The sequence below is a fragment of the Sminthopsis crassicaudata genome, chromosome 4 (genome assembly GCF_048593235.1).
Source record: "Sminthopsis crassicaudata isolate SCR6 chromosome 4, ASM4859323v1, whole genome shotgun sequence".
Lineage (NCBI taxonomy): Eukaryota > Metazoa > Chordata > Mammalia > Dasyuromorphia > Dasyuridae > Sminthopsis > Sminthopsis crassicaudata.
Genome location: NC_133620.1, coordinates 368869624 through 368885729, shown reverse-complemented (window position 1 = coordinate 368885729; position 16106 = coordinate 368869624). Strand labels below are relative to the sequence as shown.

The following is a 16106-nucleotide window of genomic DNA, read 5'->3' as shown; positions in this document are numbered from 1 at the left end:
TCTCTTTTGGACAAGGAAAAATTTTAAGCTTCTTTTAACTTCTCAGGTGTTCTGAATTGAGAAATAAAGGGCATATGTTTCCATAAGGATTGTAGAAACTCTGGACTTAAACAGCTTTCACTGATGTCTGTCAGTCATGTGTACTTGAAATTCAGTGAGGATTTGAGTGTTTGTCAGTTGGGATCTGCTGGTATAGGATGGAAAATACATGGTTCCTTTCCCTCCATTGCCAATGGCAATTAATATTGATAATTTATGTGATAACATCACTAATAGATTTAATGTTTTTTCATTAAGGTTTCTTAAGTTATTTCAGAAATTTATTTAAAACTTTTAACTGTGGAGCCCCAATTCAGTAAACTACATAGGGCATGTATAGGTGTGATGGCAGCTTATCTAGATTGTGATCAGAAATAAATTCAGTTTTCATCTAGAGTTTTTTATTATTAGTCCTATCACTAGGAATAAACCCCATTCTCTACCTGCTTGTCCTTTCAAGTTTTTCCTGAAATTAATGCAGTTTGTTGGTAGTTTTGAGGTTTTTTAAAAAAAAATTCGCTTAATTGTGGGCTTGGTAAAAGCTCCAGTATTTCCAGTGCATAACTATTTACTCTTCCTTTCTGTCTTCATTTTATAGTAATGAATTTTTCTTCCTTTTAGCACAAGTCCTCCATATTGTTGTGTGGATTTACATTCCTTTCGTACTGGGGAGATGGTGAAGTCCATTCAATTCAAGACACCCATCTATGACCTCCATTGCAATAAACAGTATGTATTTTTCCAGCTGTTTCCAACCTAATGTAACATATCTTTTGGGGCATGTATAAACCTAGTAATGTCTTTAAATTTTATCTAGTACTATCAGTTTCATTGTTAATCAGAATCATGAAAAATAAATCAAGTCCTTTGGCGTCTAGCTGGTATAGAAGTCAAGTATTCTACCTGGGCTTTGAAAGGCCCAAGTTCAAATATGCCCTCTCTGACAACTAGTTACTCACTATTTGACCACAGGCAAATCCTCTGGTCTATGCCCCAGTTCCCTAAACTATAATAAAAGGAAAATAATACTACCTACCTCCTAGGCTTATTTTGAAGATCAATTGAGATAATATTTTAAAAAGTAAGCATAGTACTTTGTACATGGTAAGCAGTTAATAAATATTCCCTCCTTCCTTCTACTCTTCCCTCCCTTCCTTTCTTCTTTCCTCCATTTCTTCCTTCCATTGTCTCACTTTTCTAGGGCCAATACTTAACTTCCCAGAGTTCTTTTTCTCTTTGGGAAAATGTCTACTTTTCACTTAGGTTCATGGGCCCACTGGGCATTTCCTGAGGTTGTGCCTCTCATCCAAGCATGATATCATACTTCCAGGAAATTGAACAATAATATGGTTCTTCTTATCTACAAATAATGCAAGCAAATATTTTTAAAACTGAAGTTAAACTTACATATTAGCAAATATATTTATACTGAAAAGGATTATTGATAGCATACAGTTTAATCCATAACCCAATGTATTAGACATTTAGAGGATTCCATTATCTTTCACAGCTTCTTAAAATTTTTTTTGCCAGTTTAAATCCTATCCATTTACCCATTTTAACCAAGGAAAGCATTGATTATTTCTTGTAAGTAAGAATAAGAAAGAGGAAAAATGCTTTCCCCTCGGAAAGCATAAATTATGAGAGGTGATGTGACAAGTTCTGGAGATTAGCCTTTGAATAGGAATTGGGTTCAAGTCACTCATCTGATTAGTGTGAAAATTTCTCAATGCTCTAGGCAGTTCTTTTATTGTGGAGGAATTATCAGTCTCCATGAATGAAATCACAATTCCTAACACTATTTAAAAAGTTAAATAAAATTAAATTTTATTTCTGGAATAGAATATTGTTTTAAAGGAACATATCACTTAAACAACCATCTTGCAAGCCTCTGACTACGATTTTTTCCCCCTCTATATTGTGTCACAGTCTAATGTTAGCTAAATTTAGATTTTTAAAATAAATATTTTTTTTTTCTTGAATATGATCAATTACAGTGTTCATAAGATTTCCTATATAACTTTTACTATGTCCTTCAGATTGAAAAGTCTTAAATTCTACAGTAGTAAATGTTCTCTTCCTCTTATCTTGGTAAATGAGTCAATATTGGCCTTTTCTTAGTATCAATAATTCTCTTCTTTCTGCATGCTAATTACACCCTGCCTGCTTTCAAACCATTTTGATCCCAGACTTTGTTTGCTTTTAGTTAGGCTTTAAGTTGGAAAAAATAAGCTTTGTAAGTGGAATATTTTATTCATTTATGGAACTATTTACCAGGGATGGAAAATAATGCCATAGTTCACCTTTGGGGCTGCCTTACCACTCAGGTATCTTCTCTTTCTAGTTAAGCTACCTACTGATTTACTGCACTTTATATTACCATTGATTTTCCATTCAAAGGCTCAAAACACTTTCCATTAATTACATGCATAGGCCTTATACACTTAATATAATTTAAAAATACTTGAAAAAAATGAAGTTATCTGGATTTTTAACTGTTTTAATTTTTTTCCTTTTATCTCCATTGTTTGCACAGTTCTTTCTTTTTAAATTTATTTTATTATTTTTTTATTTTTTATTAATTTTTATAATTATAACATTTTCTTTGACAGTACATATGCATAGGTTTGTTTTTTTTTTTTTTTAAGCAACATTATCCCTTGTACTCCCTTCTGTTCCAAATTTTTCCCCTCCTTCCCTCCACCCTCTCCCCTATATGGCAGGCATTCCCATACATATTAAATATCTTATAGTATATCCTATGTACAATACATATGTGCAGAACCGAATTTTGTTGTTGTTGTTGCAAAGGAAGGATTGTATTCCGAAGGTAAAAATAATCTGGGAAGAGAAACAAAAAAAAAAAAAAAAAAAAAAAAAAAAAAAAAAAAAAAAAAAAACAATGCTCACAGTTTACATTCATTTCCCAGTGTTCCTTTTCTGGATTTAGCTGATTCTGTCCATCATTGATCAATTGGAATTGGATTAGCTCTTCTCTATGTTGAAGAAATCCACTTCCATCAGAATACATCCTCATACAGTATTATTGTTGAAGTGTATAGTGATCTCCTGGTTCTGCTCATTTCACTCAGCATCAATTGATGTAAGTCTCTCCAAGCCTCTCTGTATTCCTCCTGTTGGTCATTTCTTACAGAAAAATAATATTCCATAACATTCATATAAATTAATATACCATAATTTACCCAACCATTCTCCAATTGATGGACATCCATTCATTTTCCAGTTTCTAGCCACTATGAAAAGGGCTGCCACAAACATTTTGGCACATACAGGTCCCTTTCCCTTTTTTAGTATTTCCTTGGGATATAAGCCCAGTAGTAGTATGGCTGGGTCAAAGGGTATGCACATTTTGATAACTTTTTGGGCATAATTCCAGATTGCTCTCCAGAATGGTTAGATTCTTTCACAACTCTACCAACAATGCATCAGTGTCCCAGTTTTCCCACAGCCCTTCCAACATTCATTGTTATTTGTTCCTGTCATCTTAGCCAATCTGACAGGTGTGTAATGATATCTCATAGTTGTCTTAATTTGCATTTCTCTGATCAATAGTGATTTGGAACACCCTTTCATATGGGTGGAAATAGTTTTAATTTCATCATCTGAAAATTGTCTGTTCATATCCTTTGACCATTTATCAATTGGAGAATGGCTTGATTTCTTATAAATTAAAGTCAATTCTCTGTATATTTTGGAGATGAGGCCTTTATCAGAACTTTTAACTGTAAAAATGTTTTCCCAATTTGTTAGTTCCCTTCTAATCTTGTTTGCATTAGTTTTGTTTGTGCAGAAACTTTTTAATTTGGCATAATCAAAATTTTCTATTTTGTGATCAATAATGGTCTCTAGTTCTCCCTTGGACACAAACTCCTTCCTCCTCCACAAGTCCAAGAGGTAAACCATGCCATGTTCCTCCAATTTATTTATGATTTCGTTCTTTATGCCTAAATCTTGGACCCATTTTGATCTTATCTTTTTTGCACAGTTCTTAATCCATAATACATGCATGTTAACAAATGTTTGTTGATATAATTTAATAATATCATAAGGGAAATCAATATTTTCTTTGAGTTTTGTAACTTCTGGTCTTTTTAAACTTGGATACATTTTGTTATGTACAGTACAGTATAGTATATTTTGTTAAAATTTCAAACTGTTCCATTATAAATGTAAGCCATTTAAAAAAAAAAAAGAATATAACAAATACTCGAATGTTAGGTCTGAATTCAAAGGTTTTTCCTTACTTTCAGTTTTTTAATGGTTCATGAGAAAATTTAAAAAATACTGGAAAATCTTTATTTAGAGATAAATTTAATATATTTCTTTCTGTCTTAGAAAGTGAGAACACTGGTCCTGCTCTAATGTTTTTTAAAAGTACAGATTTGGAGGCAAAAAACAAACCCAAAATGTTATTTCTGCATTATATTGACTGTGTTCACCATATTTATTCACCTTGTTCATTTCCACAAGTTATTAATGAGCATGTAACTCATGAGAGGCAAGTAGTAGAGCTTTGAGTGAGTTATGAAAGGTCACTAGGAAAAAAGAAAAATTATGTATTTGTAGGCAGGCCTTTGAATATTTTGTTGATACCACATTATCATTTTATATTCCATAAAAAGTTAAAAAGAGAAATAAACCTTTATTAGATTTTGGTCACTCTGATAGTTATATCAATTCTCAATTGAAGGTTGGCAAAGACAAAATGGTGTTTTTTTTGGATAGACTCTAACTTTTGTAAGTAAAGTGTCAGTTATTTATTTCCCTACTTGATGTTTGCATTGTTATTTCCAAGTGAAGAACAAAATAGTAGTTGTACTCTTTTTGGATACTAACATATCTCCTAGAACTAATCTGTTACTAAAAATAATTATTTTGGAAATGATTATGACCTTTTATCTTTTTTGACCTTTTCATTTTTTGACTTATCATTGTTCTTTTGTGTTTTACTTTTACCCTCTCAAAGATTTGAATCCTTGTTCTTAATGAGTTCACTATTTGGTTCCAGTAAAAAAAGTATCTGTCATTTTAACATGTTTTCAACTGAACCAATCATAAGCTCCATCTGCGTTAGCTGATTTTCAGAGTATGAATAGACTATTTGCACATTTCATTACTAAAATTGTTATTGGTATTCTTTTTCCTTGTAGTGAAGAATTGAACACTAATGTTCTTGAATGAACAACAAATTTTTAAAATTATCTTCCTGTATTATAACACATTTGACTGGATAGACTTTTATCTGAAACTGATGTTTTAGTCAAGTTTTGGTATAGGTTGATTTTATTGTTGTCATTATTTTATTTTCCTTTATATTATTCTCTCAGTCATACAAATCATGGTGAATAGTCTTCTACTTTTTAATTTCTTTGTGAGTATCTTAATTATGAAATTAGACAAAATGCCCAACTGTTTGTAAAACTCTAGAGGAAAATGGTACTTTCAGTTGCCTGAAATACACAATAATTTTCTGAGATGAATGTAACTATTACTCCCCTTTGATTGAATTCTCATCTATTTTGTGTAAAAAGTTGATTTATTTATTCTGGTTAGCTACTGTTATCTTGGTTTTTTTTTTTCCCCTATTGTCCTTGCTCTTGGAAATCCAGCAATCGTTTTAATGACGGTTTTCATAAATCCATTTGATCTCTAATTCCCTGACTCTGAGCTGTCACAGGAAAAACACTTTTAGAAAATGATGAACAATTGATTCTTAAACTTAGCCATTTGTAATGAAGATGGATTTCACAGAATTATAATCACTGGAAATTCCATTTGGGTAAATAGAATTGAGGGAGGACAAAGTACATTTCCATTAACAGTTGCTAGAATTTGTCTTCTATGTTAGATTTTTTCTTTTGATTCATTCCTTCTCTCCTCCTAACCCTCTCCCCTTATGATCTTCGCAGCTTTGTTATAAATTTTTCATTTTCCTTTGAAAAGGTTTGGGTTTTTTGTGTTTTGGGGTTTTTGTTTTTGGTCTATGAAAGGTACTATAGCTCTACATTGAGCGTTCTTTTGAATTACAAAGTCATCAATAGTTGGATTGGTGACTTGATTTTTTCAAAATTTTATATCATTCATGATATAGCTGTGAAATTAATTTGCAGAATTTCACATGACTGATTATTCACTCATGGTTTTTCTTTTCCCATTTCAGAATCCTCGTTGTAGTCTTACAAGAGAAAATTGCTGCCTTTGATAGCTGCACTTTCACAAAAAAATTCTTTGTTACAAGTATGTACATATCTGTTTTAATTTACTGTCTATTTATATTACTGTTTATATTTTTGCTGTATATCTACTGTAATCAAAATAAGAGTTTACATACAATTCCCTGAATTGTTATCAATGTTTGATAGGTCTTCACTCTTGTTTTGCTATGAATCCCCTTTTATGCTTAGTGCGGAAACTTAGGAGACAAATTCTTTGCTGTACACTATATGTTCTGTTAAACAGTTTTCTTATTTTAGTGTTGTAATTTCTCTCTGTGTAAAATGTAAGTAGAAGTATCTAATTCTTCAATAATAATTATGGCTTTGTAATGCTTTTTTTCATGCTTTAAAGCAGTTAGTTAGCATCTGTTCAGTTAATATGGCATTCTTAAAAAGGAGATAGCTTAATTATTCAATTCAGAAGCAAGGGAGTAGAGTCCCATAGATTTGAAGCCCTTTGCATGAGGCGATTGACTAAAGTGGGATAAGGTCATGATTCATTCTTAAAGAACTGCCTGTCACTCAGTTCTTCTTAGAAAGTCACTTATGGAGGCCATATCCTTTGTAGTAGAAAATACTTTCTGAAAAAGAGGATTGTTCTCTATAATATATTATATATATTTAAGAAGAAAGATTTTCTCATCCCTATCCTAATTGTGATTTCTTTCATTTGCTTGTTGTATTAAGATCTTATGGATCCTCGCATTGCTTCTGTTGCATTGAATATCAAATGGCTCATAGCTGAACTATGGAATTTTTGGCTTTTTGCTAATGTATGCATCTTCCCTAGATACCTTGTATTAGACATGCTTGCACATTTTTTGGAATAATTTCTACTGTGGTGCTGGAGTAAGTTTTCCCATAAATTTTGTATGCTTCTGTAGAGCAAAATTGAGAATTAATTCAATTTTGAACCTGTTATTTTATTCCTTGCCCCATCATATTACTAATAGAAGTAGAAGGATTGAGAAATGTCATTCAAGTTTTTCTATGCATGTTTTTGTTTGTTTGTTTGGGGGAATAAATGTGATAATAGATTTCTTCTAGAATTTAGTAGATCGGATACTGTCATAAATCCCAAGAAAATCAGGGTCTTTAGCCCAATATAATATAAAATATTCAATAGAGTGTTCAACTTGGAGTCAAATAAAAGTGAGTTCAAATCCTGATGACTCTTATTAATTATATGACCATGGGACATGCCACTAAATCTTTCCCACCTCTGGTTTTCTCATGTGTTGAGAGAGTCAGTTGAAAATAATTAAATAATACCTGTTGCAGTTTTTGAATCTTTGAATCAGCTATTTATTTTTTGTTGTTTTTTGTTTTTTGGTCCTCTCACAACTTTTTTCCCCACAGTTAGCCAGTCAGTACTTGGTGGATCAATAGTGTCTCTAGAGAGGTCAGTATGGATAAATAGGTGCTTCTTTTTAACTTTAGGAAAAACAGCTCAAGTCTGTGAAACATACTTGATAAGTTAAAATGGAATTGAATTGATTCAAGAAATGTTGATTAAGTATTTACTGTTTACTAAGTGTTGTGACCTCTGTCTAGAAATACAGCAAAAGCCTTCCAGGATTGTGTAATTTTTTTTGTCCTCTTTTTACATTTTTACTTTTTTTTTTTTTTCTGGTTATACATGTACATTCATTTTTTATTTTCTTTTTCTTTTTATAGTTTTTATTTACCAGATATATGCACGGATAATTTTATAGCACTGACAATTGCCAAATTTTTCCTTTCCTCCCCCCCCCCCCATAATGGCAAGTTGACCAATACATGTTAAATATGTTAAAGTAAAAATTAAATACAATATATGTGTATACATGTCCAAACAGTTGTTTTGCTGTACAAAAAGAATTGGACTTTGAAATAGTGTACAATTAGCCTGTGAAGGAAATGTAGTGGTTCATAGTCATCTCCCAGAGTTCTTTTGCTGGGTGTAGCTGGTTCAATTCATTATTGATCTATTGGAACTGATTTGGTTCATCTCATTGTTGAACATGGCCACATCCATCAGAATTGATCATCATATAGTATTATTGTCCTACTCATTTCACTCAGCATCAGTTCATGTAAGTCTCTCCAGGCCTTTCTGAAATCATCCTATTGCTCATTTCTTACAGAACAATAATATTCCATAATATTCATATACCACAATTTATTCAGCCATTCTCCAATTGATGGGCATCATACTCAGTTTCCAGTTTCTGTCCACTACAAAGAGGGCTGCCACAAACATTCTTGCACATACAGGTCCCTTTCCCCTCTTTAGTATCTCTTTGGGATATAAGCCCAGTAGTTACACTGCTGAGTCAAAGGGTATGCATGGTTTGATAACTTTTTTAGCATAGTTCCAAATTGCTCTCCAGAATGTCTGGATGTATTCACAATTCCACCAACAACGTATCAGTGTCCCTGTTTTCCCACATCCCCTCCAACATTCTGCATTACCTTTCCCTGTCATTCTAGCCAATCTGGCAGGTGTGTGGTGGTATCTCAGTGTTGTCTTAATTTGCATGTCTGATTAATAATGACTTGGAGCATCTTTTCATATGGCTAGAAATAGTTTCGATTTCTTCATCTGAGAATTGTCTGTTCATATCCTTTGACCATTTATCAATTGGAGAATGGCTTGATTTCATATAAATTAGAATCAATTCTCTATTTATTTTGGAAATGAGGCCTTTATTGGAACCTTTGACTGTAAAAATGTTTTCCCAGTTTATTGTTTCCCTTCTAATCTTACCTGCATTAGTTTTGTTTGTACAAAAACTTTTCAATTGATATAATCAAAGAAAAACTTATTTTCTTAAAATTTTGGGAGAGAAAAATCAGAACAAAAGGAAAAAACATGAAAGAAAAAAAGGAAAAAAAAGAAAAAAGAGTGAACAAGTATGTGTTGATTTATATTCAGTATTGATTTACATCAGACATAAGAATGCTCTTTGTTGGCTTTAGCAATAGGAAAAGAAAAAAAGAATTACAATAAGTAATGAGATAAAATTATCATTCTTTATAGGTGATATGATAATATATTTAGAGAGTCCCAGAGAATCATCTAAAAAACCTTCTTGAAACAGCTTTAGGAAAATTAGAGGATATAAAATAAACCCACAGAAATCATTAGCATTTCTATATATTACTAACAAATCCCAGCAGCAAGAGATAAAAAGAGAAATTCCATTAAAATAACTGTAGATAAAATAAAATATTGCATATACCCCTGCCAAAACAAGCCCAGGAACTATATGAATAAGATTATAAAACACTTTTCCCACAAGTAAAGTGAGATGTAAACATTTGAAAAATATCAGTTGCTCATGGGTAGACTGAGCTAATATGATAAAAATGATAATTCTATCTAAATTGATCTATTTGTTCAGTTCTATACCAATCAAACTTCCAAGAAATTATTTTATAGAATTAGAAAAAATAACAAAATTCATCCAGAGAACAAAAGGCCAAGAATATCAAGGGAATTAATAAAAAAAAAAAAAAAATACAAGGAATGGTTACCTAGCAGTACCTGACCTAAAACTTTATTATAAAGCAACAGTCATCAAAAATATATGGTAATGACTAAGAAATAAAATATTGCATCAGTGGAATATATATGTATATGTGATATAATAATGACTACTAGCATTTGATAAGTCCTCAAATTTTAGCTTCTGGGATAAATACTCATTTCACAAAAATTACTGGGAAAACTGGAAAATAATGTCAGAAACTCAGCATAGCCTCTATCTCATACTTCCTACCAAAATAGGTCAAATGGATACATGATTTGGATGTGAAGGGTAAGCAAATCAGGAGAGCATGGGATAATTTATCTATCACGTCTTTGGAGAAGGGAGGAATTTATCCAGAAGAACTAACATTACAAATACAAAATTGATACTTTTGATTACATTAAATTTAAAAGGCTTTGTACAAACAAAACGAACACAAACAAGATTAAAAGGGAAAGCACAAAGCTGGCCTCATTTCTAAAATATATTTTTAAAATTGTGTCAAATATATATGAAGTCATTCCTCAACTGAATAAAGGTCAAAGGGGATAAGAACAAATAATTTTCAAATGAACAAGTAATTAAAACTATCATCATATGAAAAAAATGATCTATTGATTAAAGAAGTGTAAATTCAGACAACTCTGAGGTACCACCTCACAGCTCTCAGATTAGCTAAGATGACAAGAAAAGATAATGATAAATGTTAGAGGGGATGTGGAAAGATAGGAACACTAATACATTGTTGGTTTAGTTGTGAAATGATCCAGGATTATAATATCTTGTTGAGTTCTTATACTCTGTTTGCTGTCACCATCTTTACACAAGGTTCAACATATTTCCTGAGTAGCTTTATTTGCTTTACAGCTTAATAAAATTGGGATCTCTCTCAATATCTCAGTTTTTTGCCTCAGAAATCTGATTGATTGTAATTTATTGAAAATGTTGATACAGGAATATATTATTTAAATCTTTATGTGATCTCTTGAATTGAAATTGAATTGAAATTGAAAACTATTGAATGAACTGCTGAAAGGCCTTTCCTTTATTTCTCACTTTATTACCCACGTTAGGACAGGAGAGTTTATCAGGACAGTGGGAGAATTGTTCTACTTGCTCTATTTCTCTTCACTTTCCTATTTTTCCTTCCTACTGAACTGCAGGGCAAAAACCAGGAGTAAAGTCTAGCTACTAACATTTTCTGTCATTGTGCTCGAGACCCTATCAATAGTTAGGGTTATTCATTGCTTACCAAACCAAATGTATATATCTTGAGTTCTGAGAGACAGGTTGCCATATTCCTACTGTGTCCTCTCTATATTACCCCACATTTTTTTGTAGTGATATTTTTTTCTTTTTTTTTTTCTGTGAGGCAATCTAAAAACTACCAAGTGTAGAGCTACTTCTAGTGAAAGCTTTTATGGTATGAATTTTGAGAGCAAAATTAAAAGTTCCAGAGTTATCACCATTCAGTTCTTAATGTGAATAGTAGGGTTTTAGATTATGTGTATGTAGTTGGGAATGGGGCAGGCAGATGGATTTAGAAAATATCTAGATTTTTGAAACCATGGGCCTATGTACAACTCAAGATGTATTCTGAGTAGGTAGGTAATATTAAAGTTACCAATAAATATCAGTTTCTCCCTTTGTTAGGAATATTTTACAGGAACATTCACAAGACAGAGGAGACAGTGGATTACACGCTGGGATTGGTTTTGTAACTGTTTTTTTACAAAATTTTCTTTTGGACTTTTTCAGAGCTAGGTCATAGTCATCAGTACCAGATGAAAATAGAATAAACTTAATTGTAGCTATACAGTATATCAGGAAGTAGATTTGGATCTAATTTAAAAGAAAGATTATGGAACTATGTAGTAATATTTAATATTAAAATTTTAGAATAAGAATTGAAGCTATCACATTACCTTCTTATGAAGAAAAATACAAATTATGCTAACTGATGATTTCAAAATTTTGGAGACTCTAAGAACATGAGCATAAAATTGGGGATATTTTTATATCTCTTATCCATAAACATATATATAATGAAATAAATGAATTACATCTATTTTTGATGAAAAAACCAGACCTACATAAAAGGTTTGATCTTCAAATACAGAACTCAAGAGATTTCTAAAAAGGTAAAAAGAAATCTTGAGAACTATATTTCTGCCATAAAAATATGTAAAGAACATATGTATAATTTGTCCTAGAAACTAGAGGTGGAAAGGAAATTATATCATAAAAAAGTGTAAAGTGGTGGTACTACATCTCACAAAGAGGCAAAGGTAACCTATTATATCTGAGAGAAAGAAAGGAGGGAGATGAATTTAGTGTGTATCAATAGACATATTCGATTTATGGTGAAACTTCTTCCACTTCATTGAAAAGTGAGAGGGAAGGAGTAAGCTAAGGGGAAGGGAATACAGAAATTGTGAGGAAAAGCGGTAAAATAAGGGGAGGAACTTTAAGGTCGGGGAGGGATACTAAAAAGGGAGGGCTGTGAAAAGCAAGTGGTGTTCACAAGTTTAATACTGGGTAGGGGGGTAAGAGGGAAGGAAAGGGGAAAAAGCATAAGCAGAGGTTAATAGGATGGCAAGCAATATAGAATTAGTCATTTTAACCATAAATGTGAATGGGGCAAACTGCCTCATAAAGAGGAAGCAGTTAGCAGATTGGATTAAAAGTCAGAATCCTACTATATGTTGTTTACAGGAAACACACCTGAAACAGGGTGATACCTTCAAACTAAAAGTAAAAGGGTGGAGCAGAATCTACTATGCTTCAGGCAAAGCCAAAAAAGCCAGGGTAGTCATCCTCATCTCAGATCAAGCAAAAACAAAAATTGATCTAATTAAAAGAGATAAGGAAGGGCATTATATCCTGCTAAAGGGTAGCATCAATAATGAAACAGTATCAATATTAAACATATACACACCAAGTGGTGCAGCATCTAAATTCTTAAAAGAGAAATTAAGAGAGCTGTAAGAAGAAATAGACAGCAAAACTATAATAGTGGGAGATCTCAACCTTGCACTCTCAGAATTAGATAAATCAAACCACAAAATAAATAAGAAAGAAGTCAAAGAGGTAAATAGAATACTAGAAAAGTTTGCTATGATACATCTTTGGCAAAAGCTAAATGGAGACAGAAAGGAGTATACTTTCTTCTCAGCAGTTCATGGAACCTATACAAAAATTGATCATATACTAGGGCATAAAAACCTCAAAATCAAATGCAGTAAGGCAGAAATAGTAAATGCATCCTTTTCAGACCACAATGCAATCAAAATTACATTTAACAAAAAGCCAGGGGAAAATAGACCAAAAAATAATTGGAAACTAAATAATCTTATACTAAAGAATGATTGGATAAAACAGCAAATCATAGACATAATTAATAACTTCACCCAAGAAAATGACAATAATGAGACATCATACCAAAATGTGTGAGATACAGCCAAAACAGTAATAAGGGGAAGTTTTATATCTCTTCAGGCCTACTTGCATAAAATAGAGAAAGAGAGGGCCAACGAATTGGGCTTACAACTAAACTTACTAGAAAAGGAACAAATTAAAAACCCCCAGACAAACACAAAACTTGAAATTCAAAAAATAAAAGGTGAGATTAATAAAATTGAAAGTAAAAAAAACTATTGAATTAATTAATAAAACTAAGAGTTGGTTCTATGAAAAAACCAACAAAATAGACAGACCCTTAGTAAACCTGATTAAAAAAAGGAAAGAGAAAAAGCAAATTGTTAGTCTTGTAAATGAAAAGGGAGAACTCACCACTAATGAAGAGGAAATTAGAACAATAGATAGGAGCTACTTTGCTCAACTTTATGCCAATCAATTCGATAACTTAAATGAAATGGAAGAATACCTTCAAAAATATAGCTTGCCCAGATTAACAGAGGAAGAAGTAAGTAGCCTAAATAGTCCCATCTCAGAAAAAGAAATAGAACAAGCTATTAACCAACTTCCTAAGAAAAAATCCCCAGGACCAGATGGATTTACATGTGAATTCTACCAAACATTTAAAGAACAACTAACTCCAATGCTATATAAACTATTTGAAAAAATAGGGATTGAAGGAGTCCTACCAAATTCCTTTTATGACACAGACATGGTACTGATACCTAAACCAGGTAGATCGAAAACTGAGAAAGAAAACCAATTTCCTTAATGAACATTGATGCTAAAATCTTAAATAAGATATTAGCAAAAAGACTTCAGAAAATCATCCCCAGGATAATACACTATGACCAAGTGGGATTTATACCAGGAATGCAGGGCTGGTTTAATACTAGGAAAACTATTAGTATAATTGACCATATTAATAATCAAATTAATAAAAACCATATGATCATCTCAATAGATGCAGAAAAAGCATTTGATAAAATCCAACATCCATTCCTATTAAAAACGCTTGAGAGTATAGGAATAAATGGACTATTCCTTAAAATAACAACGAGCAGAAATTTAAAACCTTCAGTAAACATCATATGTAATGGCGATAAACTAGAACCTTTCCCTGTAAGATCAGGAGTGAAACAAGGTTGCCCACTATCACCATTACTATTCAATATAGTACTAGAAACTCTAGCCTTGGCAATAGGAGCCGAGAAAGAGATTCAAGGAATTAGAGTAGGAAAAGAGGAAATCAAATTATCACTCTTTGCAGATGACATGATGGTATACTTAGAGAACCCCAAAGACTCTGCTAAAAAGCTATTAGAAATAATTCAGAGTTTTAGCAAAGTTGCAGGATACAAAATAAATCCACATAAATCCTCAGCATTTTTATACTTTACCAACACAATCCAACAGCAAGAAATACAAAGAGAAATTCTGTAGCGAGCTGTCGTCTCTAGAAGCTGCCGGATCGCTCTCTGGGAAGAGATCTGCTGTGTCTACTCAAATCTTTCAGACAGATTCTTCTTCCTGTAGTGAACCGTTGTCTCCAGGCAGTTGCTGTTAACTCTTGTCCTTAGAAGTGACTTCCCTTCCTGCAGAGAGCCCCGTCAAGCCTGATGCAATGCAGAGTCCCTCTTCTTGAATCCTGGCTCTGAATCTCCTCCAGCTCTTATCCTTCTCCAGGCCGATCTGCTCTCTGGGCCCAGTGCTATCTCTTTTATCCTCCCAGAGAATGGGCGTGGGATAATGCAAGGGCTTCTGGGAAGAACCACCCCAGCCAATGAGCTTGCCCCCTCTATCAAGTCAACCTGAGTTCTCACCTTGTAATTGTCCAGAAAACCTGAATTCTCACCTTGTCACTGTCCAGACAACCTGAGTTCTCACTTAGTAATCCTAACATTTCCCCCTTCCTTTTGATTTAGAACATAGGACAGTCATGACCTTGAAACATAAATCCATCAATATGGGAAGTATTACAGATAATTACATAAATGACCTTGAAACATAAATCCATCAATATGGGAAGTATTACAGATAATTACATAAATTACATAAGCACATAGTAACATAGTAACATAACACATGCTAGAAGTATATAACATAATCATAAATTGAAAATTTATAAATGTCCATAAGTCCATTGTCCATTAGTCTCATCTTGTGTGAGGAAGTCCAATGATTCCTGCTGGTTTTAAAGTTCTTTAACAGTCTTTTTATTAGCCATGCTCTTTCGGTGTAAGATGTTTCTTAGATCTTCTCCTTTATTTTGAGGTCTTTCTCTTTTTCTGTCTCTCTCTGATGGACAAGGCGAATATGACTTGTTGGCACCCATCTGATTCCTTCTCCTGCTGAAGAAATACAAGCAAACCCTCTCTCCCAGGCATTTAACCTATCTAATTACCTTCTATTTACCACTTTCTAAATCTCTTCTCATCATCTGGCAATTACATTGGAATTGTTTGCACTGGACACAGCCCTGTTGGTTTAAAAGGCCTGTATTCTCCCCAAGTGTAATCCATTTTTGCAATCTGATTGCCTTTTGGTTGACTGATTGGGTAATCCCTTTCTGCCATGTGATTGCTTTTCTTCTGGTTGATTAAATCAGAGTCCTGGCCTTCTAAAGGTTCTTTGGGTGTAACATCAGCTGCCATCATGCCCCAAGTCTTTTTTGCCTGGGGCCCTGGACCTGGGCCCCTCATCCCATTTCCCTGAATTATTCTACACTCTGATGCCCAATGGAGTCCTCTGTTGCATTTTGGACATGGGGTTTTAGGTCTTCTCTCACCCTGTCTTCTCACTGTATCTCCATATCTACACTGAGCTCTTAGATGCCCAATTTTTCCACATTGAAAACATCGCCGAGTTTCTCTAGAAGGACCTTGCCAGGAGGGACCCT

The 16106-nt window shown here is 33.0% G+C and overlaps 1 protein-coding gene across 16 annotated transcripts in view; it reads left to right on the top strand.

Annotated features, from left to right (window-relative positions):
- Nucleotides 1–16106, top strand: part of BCAS3 (BCAS3 microtubule associated cell migration factor) — a 784754-nt gene that overhangs the window by 185509 nt on the left and 583139 nt on the right. For all 16 annotated transcript variants that reach the window (XM_074262034.1, XM_074262038.1, XM_074262041.1 and 13 more), the window contains exons 8-9: nucleotides 661–768; nucleotides 6221–6297. In XM_074262034.1, coding sequence (XP_074118135.1) covers nucleotides 661–768; nucleotides 6221–6297 — 185 coding nt within the window. The remainder of the gene's footprint in view (nucleotides 1–660; nucleotides 769–6220; nucleotides 6298–16106) is intronic.